We start from the raw sequence: 12,786 nt of genomic DNA, 5'->3' as shown, positions 1-12,786 counted from the left end.
CAAAGGTATTCCAGCACAGTGCAGCCCAGTCTAGAAAAGAGCTGGAGCAGGATGAATACATTAATAGCTGGAAGAATACATTATCAGCAGGTGGAGTTTGCCACAAATCAGCCTCAAATCAGCTACCCTCTGTTCCTCTGTTACCAGGAGACAGGAGCCCAGGCCCACATCTCGATGGAGATTATTGTCTCCAGGATGCAGAGTCCCAAACACACATCGTCCCAAATACTAAGATCTGGCACACCCAATATGGATGCAAGACTAGATGATGACCTTACTTCAGTTGAATTATGTGTCAGGAGACATATGTTCCTTTGCACAAGTCCAATGGAATGACAGACTATGTAGGCTATAACTAAATAACCTATAAAATGATAAATGTTTCATTTGCATTCATGATCATCTATGTCTTTATTCTGAAGGAAAAGGAATGGTCTGGCTGTTTATGCAACTGCATCAACTGACAGCTTCCCATAATAATCCCATTGACACAAATTCATATATTACTTCAATTATCCAGAGGAAGCTGTGTTTGGAGTTGCTTCAAGGAAAAATGTCCCCAGATGTCTGTTGGAGCTTGGGATGCATCCTGAGGACGCTTCCTGAACAATTTCACTCAATAAACAAGAAATATGTGCAGATGGCTGAACCAGTCCGGTGTTTATAGAGACACAGAAGCCTGTTTTCATACTTCAGTAAAGCCTGGTGAAGTTTAAACACTAAAGCAGTAACTGAAGATAACCATCACCATTTGACCTGTGCACTCCTATAGCCACCACACTACACCATTAATTCATTTAATTCATTATCATATACACGTTAAATTAGCACAAACTCATCATACATGAAAAGGTTTAGTGTTTTTGAAGAGTATGATATCGATATTGGTACTTGGGTGTGCAATAACTGTGACAGCAGGTGGGAAAACACAGTTTCAGGCCAAAACATGCAACAAATTGCACAGCCTACCCACCATTGTGGAAATGGATTTGTTTGAAGCTACAAAAGAATTTAACAGTCACACTGTTAGCGCACAAAAACTGACTTTTGCCATTCAAAATGATACTGAAGGTTTGTTTCAACTATTGGCACAGAATCAGAAACCTCAATGTGATACATCTGCAAATACCAACCCCTTTAATGAAGACTTACTCATTATAAAGCTCATGAGTGTTTCATAGTAAGTAATGCCTACTTATGATTTAAGCACTCAGGGTTAAGTGGGGTGCTTGATTAAGATCATGCATACACCCACACTGAAGAGCCTGTTATAAAGTCTGTTTTAAATGTCTGAGTCAGAGAACCCGGACCATTCAGAATTCTATGTCGGGTTGTCTTTCCCATTCCCACTGATGTGTTTGCTGGTTTTCTCAGGGGATCGACACTAGAAGATGAGCTGCCATGCTCAGATGCTCATCGAAGGCTGCACACCCTTTTCCTTCAAAACTCAAGGCAAAAGGTCTTGGTCTCAGACTGACTTAGTCAAATGATTACTGAGAAAGTGCCATAATCCACAGTCTGCTATAAATCAGCACATAACTCTTTGCACCTCAGAATCTGTAGGATAAATTTAAACATAATGAGATTCTGCAGCAGATTTCTCCCAGTGTTTCATGTTCATCCCCTGTAAAGTTTGAAGCTCAGTGCTGCAACCAACATTTGAGAGATGATTGCTCCACAACTGGCTTTGAGCACATTCTCATCATTCTCTCTCTCTCTCTCTCTCTCTCTCTCTCTCTCTCTCTCTCTCTCTCTCTCTCTCTCTCTCTCACACACACACACACACACACACACACACACACACACACACACACACACACACACACACACACACACACACACACACAGGATTCACAACATACAAACATGCGACAAACACTTAGAAACACAACAACTGTTTACTCACTGATTCCTGGCTCTTGTCCTTTGCATCATACACAGTCAGCTTGACTAGTGTCTCCGGGCTAGCAGGATACTCTGAAGGGAAGGTCACCCCCGTCAGAAACAGCGGGTCTTTGTTCGCCTGTCGGAGAGAGGGACGCCACAGAAACAGGGTAAGATAATGTGTGAGTGTTAGTGTGTGTGCATATGTGACTGTCTGTACCCTCATGCACATTTTCACCACAACACACATGTTCAAAATAAGAAAGCAGGAAGCCATAGAGGGAGAGGGAGAGAGGGAGGCTTGGGTTGGTAAATGAGCCAACAGCTGGGCTCAGTCTGTCCTCCTCCCTCCTCCTCCTCACGGCATTTCTCCCTGCTCCCCTGCTGCCTCTCCTGGGCACAGAGGAGGAGTAGATAGAGCTCTCCCTAGTGGGTCTACCTGGAGCTCAGGCATAACTACAGTCTTCCCAACTGAAACTGCAGGCCAGGAGCAACAATTGTTGACAGGTAAACTGGCACAGTGACGGGGTGGCAATGGGATTAAACCAGTGCTCACAGCAGCCAGTGTTGGGTCTTCAAACATGCCGGAGGGCTGCATAGCATTCAGTCATAGTCACTCACAACTTTCCTGAAATCACAAGATCCAGTCATCATTTTTAATTCCCAAAGCGGTTGAACTACAGGGTTTTTGCCATGGGCCTCAGAGGCCTTGCTTTCATTACACTGTAAAAAATGTCCACCTTAACAAGGGTGTTGCTGACATTTACTTTAGATTTAAACCTCTCTCTAAGACCTCTGCAGTGCCAGTAGAGTGAGGACCTGTGTGTCACTTGAATTTCCTATAAACACAGTGCTTCAGGAAATAAGACAGGTCTCTCTGCCAGCATCTAAAACACGTCACTTGTTTCAAGAACACTCTGAAAAAAGGGACATAAAAGAGTGTTCTTGAGACAGGAGATTCTTGTTGTAAGAAACTTGAAATTGTTTAAAGAATTGTATTTACAAAAATGAAACTGTATCACCTGGCAGTCTGAAAAGATTTTTTAGTGATCTTAAGTTCAGTTATGTTGTGTTATCCTGAGAGATTCAGAAAGCTCAGGTCCACAACTCTAGCCCAAGAACCATTTCAGGTAATCTCTCTTAGTCATTCTTTTCCCTAAATTTAATCTGATACTGTACGAACTGGACTACATGCCACTGAAAATAAACTCTCAGAAATTATGGGCTTGTGTAGAATCTGCAATAAATCCCGACATAAGCTGAGGGGCTTTTCTGGGGAGATTGTTTAGCCATTTGGTGTTGTCTGCTTGAACCATTTCAAAGCATTCTGTGTTTACACTGGGGACTTCCTCTTCCTCTGCGCTGATGGGCGTCTGTAGAACGCAGTCCTTCGGGACTGTGTGGGGACAGGCTGGGGAGTGGTAATGAGACGGACACAGACAGACTGGCAGACATGTATAAGAATTGGTCACACCCTCGAGTTAAAAATAAATAAATAAATAAAAAAAAATCAGCAAAGGAACTTCTGTGAGGCTGGTTTGTATACATGAAATAAATAATGATTATCCTGATAAATACTTTCAAAATGTATTAGGGAAGCCCTAAACATTCATAGATCAAACTTATTGTTTCCTCTATCTTCCCATGACAAGTTTTTCCTTCCTGTTGTTTCCCCGATATAAAGAGATAAATCTGTCAAGATCTCCAGATAACAAACTTTGTTTTCCCGAGATCACCATTTATTTATTTCATTATGTCGAGATAAAATCATGCAGGACCAGCTAAATTAATGAAAACTGAAACTTTACTTGGTAAGTTAAACTTGGACTGAATCTTGTTGTCTCAAGTTTGTTATTTATATCATTAAAAAATGAGCTGTTGGTGTCCTGTAACAATGACATAAATAACTTGTGATCTCAAAAAAACAAACTAATAACATCAACATGTGATTTCATTCAAAGTCTATAAACGATAAGACAGACTGTCAACATCAGACGCAGCGTATTGACTTAATCACATGTACAGTATATAGCAGCACTGATGAAAACTGATGCCAACACACAGCTTCCAAACCACAAATGTACTAAAATAGACACTTTTGATCCTAGTCATACCTTAGTTCAGTCAACAATGTTTGGAAATGGATACCACACCCTACGTTTCTCTATCTGAATGAATATGTGGTTTAGAGTCTGTGTGGAGGCAATCGTCTTTTCATGGATGCCTGCATAATGGCCGATTACTGCCTCAGAAATCCTACACGCATTCATTTGTTATTCATAGACAAAACTAAATGCTATATGAATGCTAAATCAGCATAACTGCAGCTCAGGTAAGACTGACACACAAACAAGCCAAGAGCCCTTGACTAGAATGAAGATGAGTCGGAGGATTGGGAGTCGACACATGAAGTGCCCTAAAAACAGCGGTGTTCTTAACACAAACACACACAAAGAGAGAATGTGTTCAGCAGCACACACAAAAACACACACAGAGGGAACTAGCAGACCCACCTCCTCACCGCACCACTAACCCCACTGAGCCTTCAAAAATCTTCCATGCGCTGACGGAGGGGAAATAAAACAAGTCTTTCCCTTCTTGTTTCAGCCTCTCTAGACATGGTAATACCAGTCTTGATGCCCGGTACCATTCGGCCGCCCAGCCATGAAGCTTTGTGGTTTGTGTACAGCAACATCCTGAACACACAGCCCGATTCAGCACAGCTGGTACAGACACAGAGGGACCAGTGCGCTGCTTTGAGCTCAGTGCAAATCTGGATATGTATCAGTACTGTACACTGACAAAAACACAGACAGAGCCATTATACCCAAGAATGTGCAGGTACACACACACACACACACACACACACTCACACACAGCCCCTTTACACCTCCCTCACTGGCACACTGAATAGGCCTCATTCAGACTTACCAGCATGCTTGGCAGCCTCAACTGCGGCTGAATCTTCTTAGTGCTACTGATGGGCTGAGATGAGCTAAAGTGGTAAGCCTGTCTCCATTTACACAGAGAAGTAAGCCAGCCTGTCATACAAGTGGTCAACATATGCTATGGGAGACAGCTGCCCCTCTCTTGTCTTTTTGTCCGTTTGGGTGGCAAACCTCGGTGGAATGGCCAATTTGGGCCATTAGAGGTTGTGCGTGTGTTTGTGTGTGATTGGGTTGGAGGGGAAGTACAAAAATTCTGGCTCGAGTCTCCCGACAGTGCAGGGTTTTTTTTTTCACCCCTCCCTTGACCACTCATAATTACCCCCACAGAAATACACAAACACACACACACACACACACACACACACACACACACACACACACACACACACACACACACACACACACACACAGACTAGACTTTTCGACTTGTTTCAAGCAAAGGGGCTATTCGCTTGACTGGCATGACATCAAAGGCTGTTTTATCCGTTTTATTTGCATGACGTCAAATCCCCTCGAGTACCACCACTTGTGGACCCACTGCCCGTGTTTCAGGAACAGGATTTTCCTACCAGATACAAGATAGCAGTTCTGTAAAGCCTGCTTCAAATACAATTTGTCAAAGATGCTTTCTATTGCACTTTACAGAGATTTAGAGGGCTTTAGATTTTCTACTTAAGTTGTCACTGGTTCTTTCTGTTTTACCAACAGTAGATTAAGATACAGAGTCAACATTGAGACATACACTCACTCTGTGGAGATAAAAGGGTCTGCCTTTTGTAAAAATATGGCACTGTGTCTCATTCTATTCCATGCAGTGTATAAATAACACATAGATTAAACAGCGCTCAAGCATTAACGACTGCTATTTAGTATAAAATATGTATGTCCTGAACTGTTTTGTGTTGTGCCATCCAACCTGAGAACCAGATGATCAAGCTCATGTTTGATTTGCTCTGGCAGGTGTGTCAGGCCCCTCTCTATTTAACTCTGTCTTTGTTTTTGATTACTCAATCACACGTGTTTATCTACTATTAGGTGGGTTTGACACATTGACTTAATATACAGTCTATGGTTTGATACCACCTTGGGCTAGCACTGGGTAAACTTCCATTTATTCCATCTACATTTGTTTCAGAATAAGATAAATAAGAAATAATCATCCCAGTTGCTGAAACTTCATTCACTAACATCAGCAATTTAAAAGATTGTTCCGACTTGCGTAAGTTAAAGGTACTACTGCAGTGGTGGTGTACCCGTTTAACAAGTGGTTATGTTAACAGGTGACTTTCAGCTGAATGCATCTGTGGTTATCATGGACAGAAGTAAGCTGGCTAGGAGTTGAAGGGTTGATCTGACAATATTTAACACCAATTAAAGCAAATCAGCGCATCTTGATTCACAGTGATCTTTGTAATAAAGTAGCTAGCTAGCTTCCCTAAACTACTGCTCAATGGGATCCAATAGATCCATCAATTTATTCTGTCCATGGGCTTTTTGGTCTGTGCTCGCTGATAATGCCCCTTGGCAAACACAGATGAACTGAGAAGTTCTCAACTAATTTGCATTTACAAATTGGTCTAGCAATGCCAGTCTACCATCAATCAGTGTTGCCACATTTGATAGATGTCTATTAGCCCGATCAGAGCCTCGAAACCTCCAAGTTATCAAAAAACTAACCAAATTAGGACTAATTTTCATCCATAAATACTAAAAATAAAATGTCTACTTACTGTATGACAACAGGTAAAATTTGAAAGATATGATTGAATGAAATTCTGAAATGTAAAAATGATAAGAGGGGATGACTCATTAGAATATAATCTAAGCCAAAAGGGGAAACAACTAAAATTGTACATGATGTTGCCTCAAATTTCACAGGCTGCCCGAGACGATTTTTTACCCAACCAATTAAGCTACACTGAAACCGAGTAGATTTTTTGTTTAACCTTCTTCTGTTACATGCAAGTAAACAATCTTCCAGGTTCACAATTCTAAAACAACACCAATTAAGTGTTTTTCATGTGGTCAGTTACATAATGTTTTTGTTTTCCTTGTTCACTCGAGGCTGTAGCAACACTGTCTACAATTCTCATTCTTCACCCTAGATTTCAGCATTAAGTAGCTAACTCATTTCTGTTGTATACATTGTGGGAGACTGTCAACTGACACCATCTATTAATGGAAAAACACTGATTTATTCTTTGGTAATGTAGCAGTTAGTAATTTAACATATATTCAGAAACAGTCTGTACTTGACAGACAGATTTGCTCTAAACACTGTCATTACTTCCATTTGGAATATTCTGTATTCAGTAAAACTTTGACTTTATAAATAATTAATGCTTGGAGGTCATTTATTTTAACTGTGAAGCAGTAAAGTCCAGATCCAACATGATTAAATGCTATCCTGTTCCTTTTATCTGACCCCTATCTAGTGATTCATGGGTGGGACTAGAAAGGGCTACCTAGCAGCTGGCATGATCCATCATTTATATTCAAAATTAAACCCTTATATCATATACAGTGGATTCCTGATAAGACACCCATCACATGGGTAGGACTAATGCTGAAGCCCTCATGCATCCACCAATCCAGTCAGTGTCCAGCAAAGTCACTGGCAGCTGTTGAGAGCTGGCATCCCGGGAATGTGACAAACATGAGATCGGCAGTTGGGCTGTCTTCAGATTCAGATTCATGGTACACACAATGGGGCTCCCCAGTGCACACACACATACACACACACACACACACACACACACACACACACACACACACACACACACACACACACACACACACACACACACACACACACAGGTTTTCACAGTTATGCTTGTTGACATTGAATTGACTTCTATTAATGGTGGGCAAGGTTACACAAACCCCAATGTTAGCCTCAACCATAACCAATTACTGCCTAACCGTAACTCTAACATTGACCTTTTGCATCATTAGAATGAGCATTTGGTCTCCGTGAGGACCTCTGGTCCTGGAAATGTCAGTGTTCATACTGGACGGATGTAGCTGACAGGTAACAAAAAAAGTCCACAAACACACACTCTGGTCCTCCCAGCCACGGACATAAATGAACATCCGCTGTTGTGCATGTTGGATGGCAATTTATGAGTGGGAGATCCCGCTGGTTACCACTGTCCCACTGTTCTGACAAGTCACCTCTGATCCTCTAACACACACCAGCACTTCATTCAGACAGACTCTCAAAGTCATGTAAATGTTTTTACATTTCAACCCCTGAGGACCAATAACACTAATATTACTGATCTCATTTTCTGTGTGAAATGTTAAATAAGGGATCATCACCTTTATTATACCATGCAGACTAATAAAAGTTGTATATGGCAGAGAAAACTCCTAAGACTATCTTAAACACCTCTTATAAGGTTGCAAACCTCTCTCTCAAAGCAGACTTGTAAAAACACACAGATAGTGCACGTACCCTGTTTTTGGAGAGTCGAAAGCAGTCCATATCCTCAGCTCCAAATCCTCAACATTACAGCCATGAAATCAAAACTCCAGCGGCACTCTGAGTGTCTGCAGAGCCGGCTGAGCCAGCATACAGTATCCTACCACATCCTGTGTTTCTACACACACGCTCAAACACGCACACACACACACACACACGCACACACACACACACACACACACACACACACACACACAGCGCTGTTCCCTTGACAGGATTGTGGGAAAAAGCAGTTGAAATGAAGCCTTTGAAAGTGACGGTTATGGTAATTTAGCTTTACTGGATTAGCTGGAAAAATAATGTGCGTCAGGAAACTTTTCCTTCATATGAGGAAAGGGAAAAAAAATGTGCGTCTGTCTGTGTGTATGTGTATGTGTGTGCGCGCATAAATGTGTGTAAGTGGGGGCGTTCCACAGTGGGACAGGGGGCAGCTGTTGCCACCAAAAAAAAAAAAAAACACTTGTGTGCCTGTTGCCTTGGAAGTCAAAGAGCACAAAAACACTCTCAACCAGTGGGACCACCAGCACACTTAAAACCGCAAAATACTGTACATGCTGAGAGATGGTACTGATTTAGAGTCACACAACAAGTCTTTGAGATGTCTGGACTGTCACAGGAAATAGAAGGTTAACGCTCATTGTCTGTTCCAGTCCAATGAGTCCAATGTGGGGAAAAAGGTTGAGAAAAAGGAGGGCAGACAGAGATGGAGGGACGTAGATGGAGAGAACACCAACCAGGATCCAGTGACCCAGAGACACAGCAGAACAACAAACATCAAAGGTCGGAGAGCGCCAGAGAGAGGATGGTGCACGTGTGTGTGCGTGTGTGTGCGCGTGTGTGCGTGCGTGTGCAGCCTTACCTCCACTATCTCTGTGCAGGCATGAGAGACGAGGTGCTGCTTGTGGGGATCTATGACAGCCACCTGGACCAAAGCATTGGGCTTCCTGTCTCTGCCTGAGGCCACAAGATCATTACAGGCTACAGAGAGGAAGAGAGGCAGAGAGGGGGAGAGGGAGGAAGAGACGATGGAGAGGGAGAGCAGGGGGGGAGAAGGGGAGGATGAAAATCAGAGATGAGAAGGGGATATAATCCATCATGATGGACACAAATCACACGACACTGGGTCACAAATAGAGAGAATGTGATAATAAATGAGAGAAACATGGTAAATAGACATATGAGAAGACAGGACAAGAAAACAGCTCAAGGTAGAGGATTTATAAATATCTCCTGTCAGATTAGATGTCACCAGACATTAAAGAGCTGCATCATCACAAAAGGAGTCAAATCAACTGTCCTCACTCTCCGTATGAGCAAATAAATATGATACACATAAATATTCTAGATAAAAAATGTTGCCTCAGCAGTTGATTAAAAATGTGCAGAAAGGGTTAGAATTCCTTTTGGCAGTGAGATATCAGTTTTATTAGAGCTTTCATTTTCCGACAACAAAGCAGCTTGTCACTCAGTCCTCTTCCAAGGACAGGAAGACTTCACATCCCGCAATTCCATTATAGGAAACCGAAGCTTCCTGGTTTCAAAAAGATAACACTCACTGACCCCATTAGAGCTAAAAACTATAGCATCTGTCCTCGTCATCTATTTGGTCAAGTCACATATAAAGTTGTTTGTGTAGTTGCACTTTTGACCTAATCAAACAGCAACATATCGGCTTGATTCATTTTTTGTTTCTGAGATGCAACCTTGTACAGGAACAAAGCTTTTCAAAACACATTCTGGATGTGACTCATCCGGCCTGATACCCAGTAAATTACACCATATGGCTCTGAATTTATTATATTAATGAACATTTGTATACACTCCACTACAGAGATGACAAATTTGTGTTCAGCAACCTCCTTGGATCCTGTCCAAGAGCTGCATTTTATCCACGCTGCACAATTCTGGCATGTAAACAGCAATTGATCCACTCGCAATGCCTGGTCAGTTTCACACATTACTCTGCAAAAAAACGTCTGGATAATATCACTCAGTGGGTGCAATTCCATTAAGAAGAACAGCGAGGGCAGATGATTGCTTCTTTGTGTTCAGCTGCAACTTCATGGGCTTGATTTTTAAATATTAAGCAACTGAGCAGGAACTGAAGATGAAAGTGTTTTTTTTTGTTTTTTTTTTCTGTGGGAGGTATTTTTATATAGACTGAAAAAGCCAGAATAAAGTTGGTGAAAGAAACGAAGGGTTCAGGAGCAGGGCATCAAACAACCAGACTTCTGAAGACCTTTCTTTTCTCGGATTAAGCGGCGTTTTAGCCTAATTTACCTGGTGTTTTAGGCAAAGAATTTAGGAAAACTACACAGTCATGTTTTTTTCTCATATGCATCTGTGAATCATTTCAAGTTGTACCTTTTTTTGGTGATTTATTACAACAGTTACAGTGTCCAGCACACGCTCATCCACAAACCCACACCTCTTCACCTGCTGTAAAACCAAACCGCATATTTCCCCATTGTACTGGAATGCTGATAACGCAGTCAAGGTGACTGTCCTTGGCTTTTTTTATATGAGTGAACACAAACCAAGCAGGGATTTAATGAGCATTTATCGCACTCTTGTCTGCAAGAGAGCAGATGAATAAAAGAGAACTTTCCACATAAAACATTCAAAGCCTTTTTTTTTATAATCTGTGACTTTACTATTCCTTTTCAACATTCTTTATGTGAAACTGGAAGCGCAGCATCAAATACAGCGGAGAAATATTTGGTTTAAGGTTTACTGACACAGTGTAAAATATTCAGGGCTTAAGACAATATTAAAAGACATATTTAGAACTCAGTCTTTATGCGTATGTTGTTATTATCTGGTCTATGAAACATAATATTCTATCAACAGCATTTTACACAATTTACACACAAGATAACACTAGAAACAATACATGTGCTTTACACTATAACAACAGCTAAGAGAGGCAATGCAGACGATATGGCCAGAATTTTAAGAAATTCAAAAATGCCTGACCCTCTCGCTCCTCAGCCACTTCGAATCTTAGTCCTGGTAGGAGCAGATAGGAATCACCTCTGTACTGTACCCACTGTTTTCAGACTGGCTTCTGGTGGTCTCTGATCTCTGTTCAGCCCCCAGTCTGGTGTCCCATCATTCACTGGGAAGCCAGTTGACCGAGCCTGCAGTGACTCCACCTGCTGAGTCTGTGTTTCAGTCAGACTGCTGTCAGCTGAAAGGGCTACTTAGCTCCACGGCAAACTGAGTTACTTGCTAACTGCTGCTAGTTGCAAAAGCCCAAGATAGCTACAGCAAAGAGTGGCTCATCCAGTATAGTGAGCGGCAGTGAAAGCCTTTGTACACAAAGTCTGCTCTTTTCCATGCATTAATATGTAATCCAATAAAAAAAAAAAGTACAGAAACTTTGCACACTGAGACCGCTGCCGGAATTATTCTATTTGTTGTGAAAAATCACAATATAAGTAATGATTTTGTGGTGTTTTTACTTTGTGAACAAAGGGAACAAAATAACTGGTCCATCCAATCCTGAAAGCGAGATAAGAGCAAGGACAGTTTTCTCTTATAAAGGAGCTCAGGATGTTAGTAGTTCAATGTATTATGCTGGTAGTTCTACTGGGAACATGCATGAACAAGAAGACCACCAATTTCCATGAACCAGCTGGTCCTGAACAGTGGCTAGCAGTATGTCAGTGGCAGGGACACAAACACACACTGGAAACACTAGAAAAGCAGAAAATGTTACTTTTTCCAAAAAAGAATTACTAAATACAAAACAGACCTAATAAAAAAATCAGTGAGTGGTTAGAAAAAGGAATTGATGGACAAATATATCTTACAGCAAATATAATGCCACACAGAAAAAGAGCTTGGCTGCATGTGAAAAGCATCTATGGTAGTACATGAATAATAATAGATTAAATAAACTGGAATTTTTGCTTTTTTGCAACAAACATCAAACATACACAAACTAAAAAGACAAGAAGTCATCATTGGATAAACTGACCCTGGAGCCAATAACTATCGTATTTTTGCTCAATTTCTTTTTAAAAGTATATTTGTAGGTATCTTATCTAGATAGAGTCTAAACGGACCATGTGGCGGATACAGATAACAATTCCCATCTCTTACATTTAAACCAGAACTTTGACTGCATTGGACTTAATAAAATCTGCAATTCATCCAAGTCTCCAGGGTATGTCTCATCATGAGACGCACTTAATAGTATTCACAATACAATACCTAATTTTGTAAAATTAAACTGAAAAGTGCTTAAGTGAAGCTAACAACTCAGAGTTTGGCTGAGAACTGCTTAAACAGTCTGGGTGTCAGGGCACAGCAGGGGAGCACAGAGTGAATCATGAAGGGAATAACTTGGTCTAAATGGACTTCAGTGTAATGCAGCCATTACAAGGCGAACCTTGAAGCATGTATTACTGATGCTGCTCTGCTAGTGATATAAAAAGAGGGGCATGCTGGTGGGAGAAAATTATT

At 41.3% G+C, this 12,786-nt stretch overlaps 1 protein-coding gene across 8 annotated transcripts in view; it reads right to left on the bottom strand.

Moving 5' to 3' along the window:
* Window positions 1-12,786, bottom strand: part of inpp4b (inositol polyphosphate-4-phosphatase type II B) — a 243,448-nt gene that overhangs the window by 121,365 nt on the left and 109,297 nt on the right. For 7 of the 8 annotated variants that reach the window (XR_005075785.1, XM_037102442.1, XM_037102456.1 and 4 more), the window contains 2 exons: window positions 9,176-9,294; window positions 1,907-2,023 (listed from right to left, as the gene is read on the bottom strand). Coding sequence is in view for 7 of the 8 variants with exons in the window: in XM_037102442.1 (XP_036958337.1) it covers window positions 1,907-2,023; window positions 9,176-9,294 (236 nt within the window). In the remaining variant the exon portion in view is untranslated. Of the gene's footprint in view, window positions 1-1,906; window positions 2,024-8,289; window positions 8,400-9,175; window positions 9,295-12,786 lie in introns of those variants that run through there. The other variant, XM_037102463.1, reaches the window with a different exon arrangement.

This window comes from Acanthopagrus latus, chromosome 1, assembly GCF_904848185.1.
Source record: "Acanthopagrus latus isolate v.2019 chromosome 1, fAcaLat1.1, whole genome shotgun sequence".
In the NCBI taxonomy this organism is placed as follows: domain Eukaryota; kingdom Metazoa; phylum Chordata; class Actinopteri; order Spariformes; family Sparidae; genus Acanthopagrus; species Acanthopagrus latus.
The sequence above is the reverse complement of the archived record's forward strand: the minus strand, read 5'-3'. Positions and strand labels throughout refer to the sequence as shown.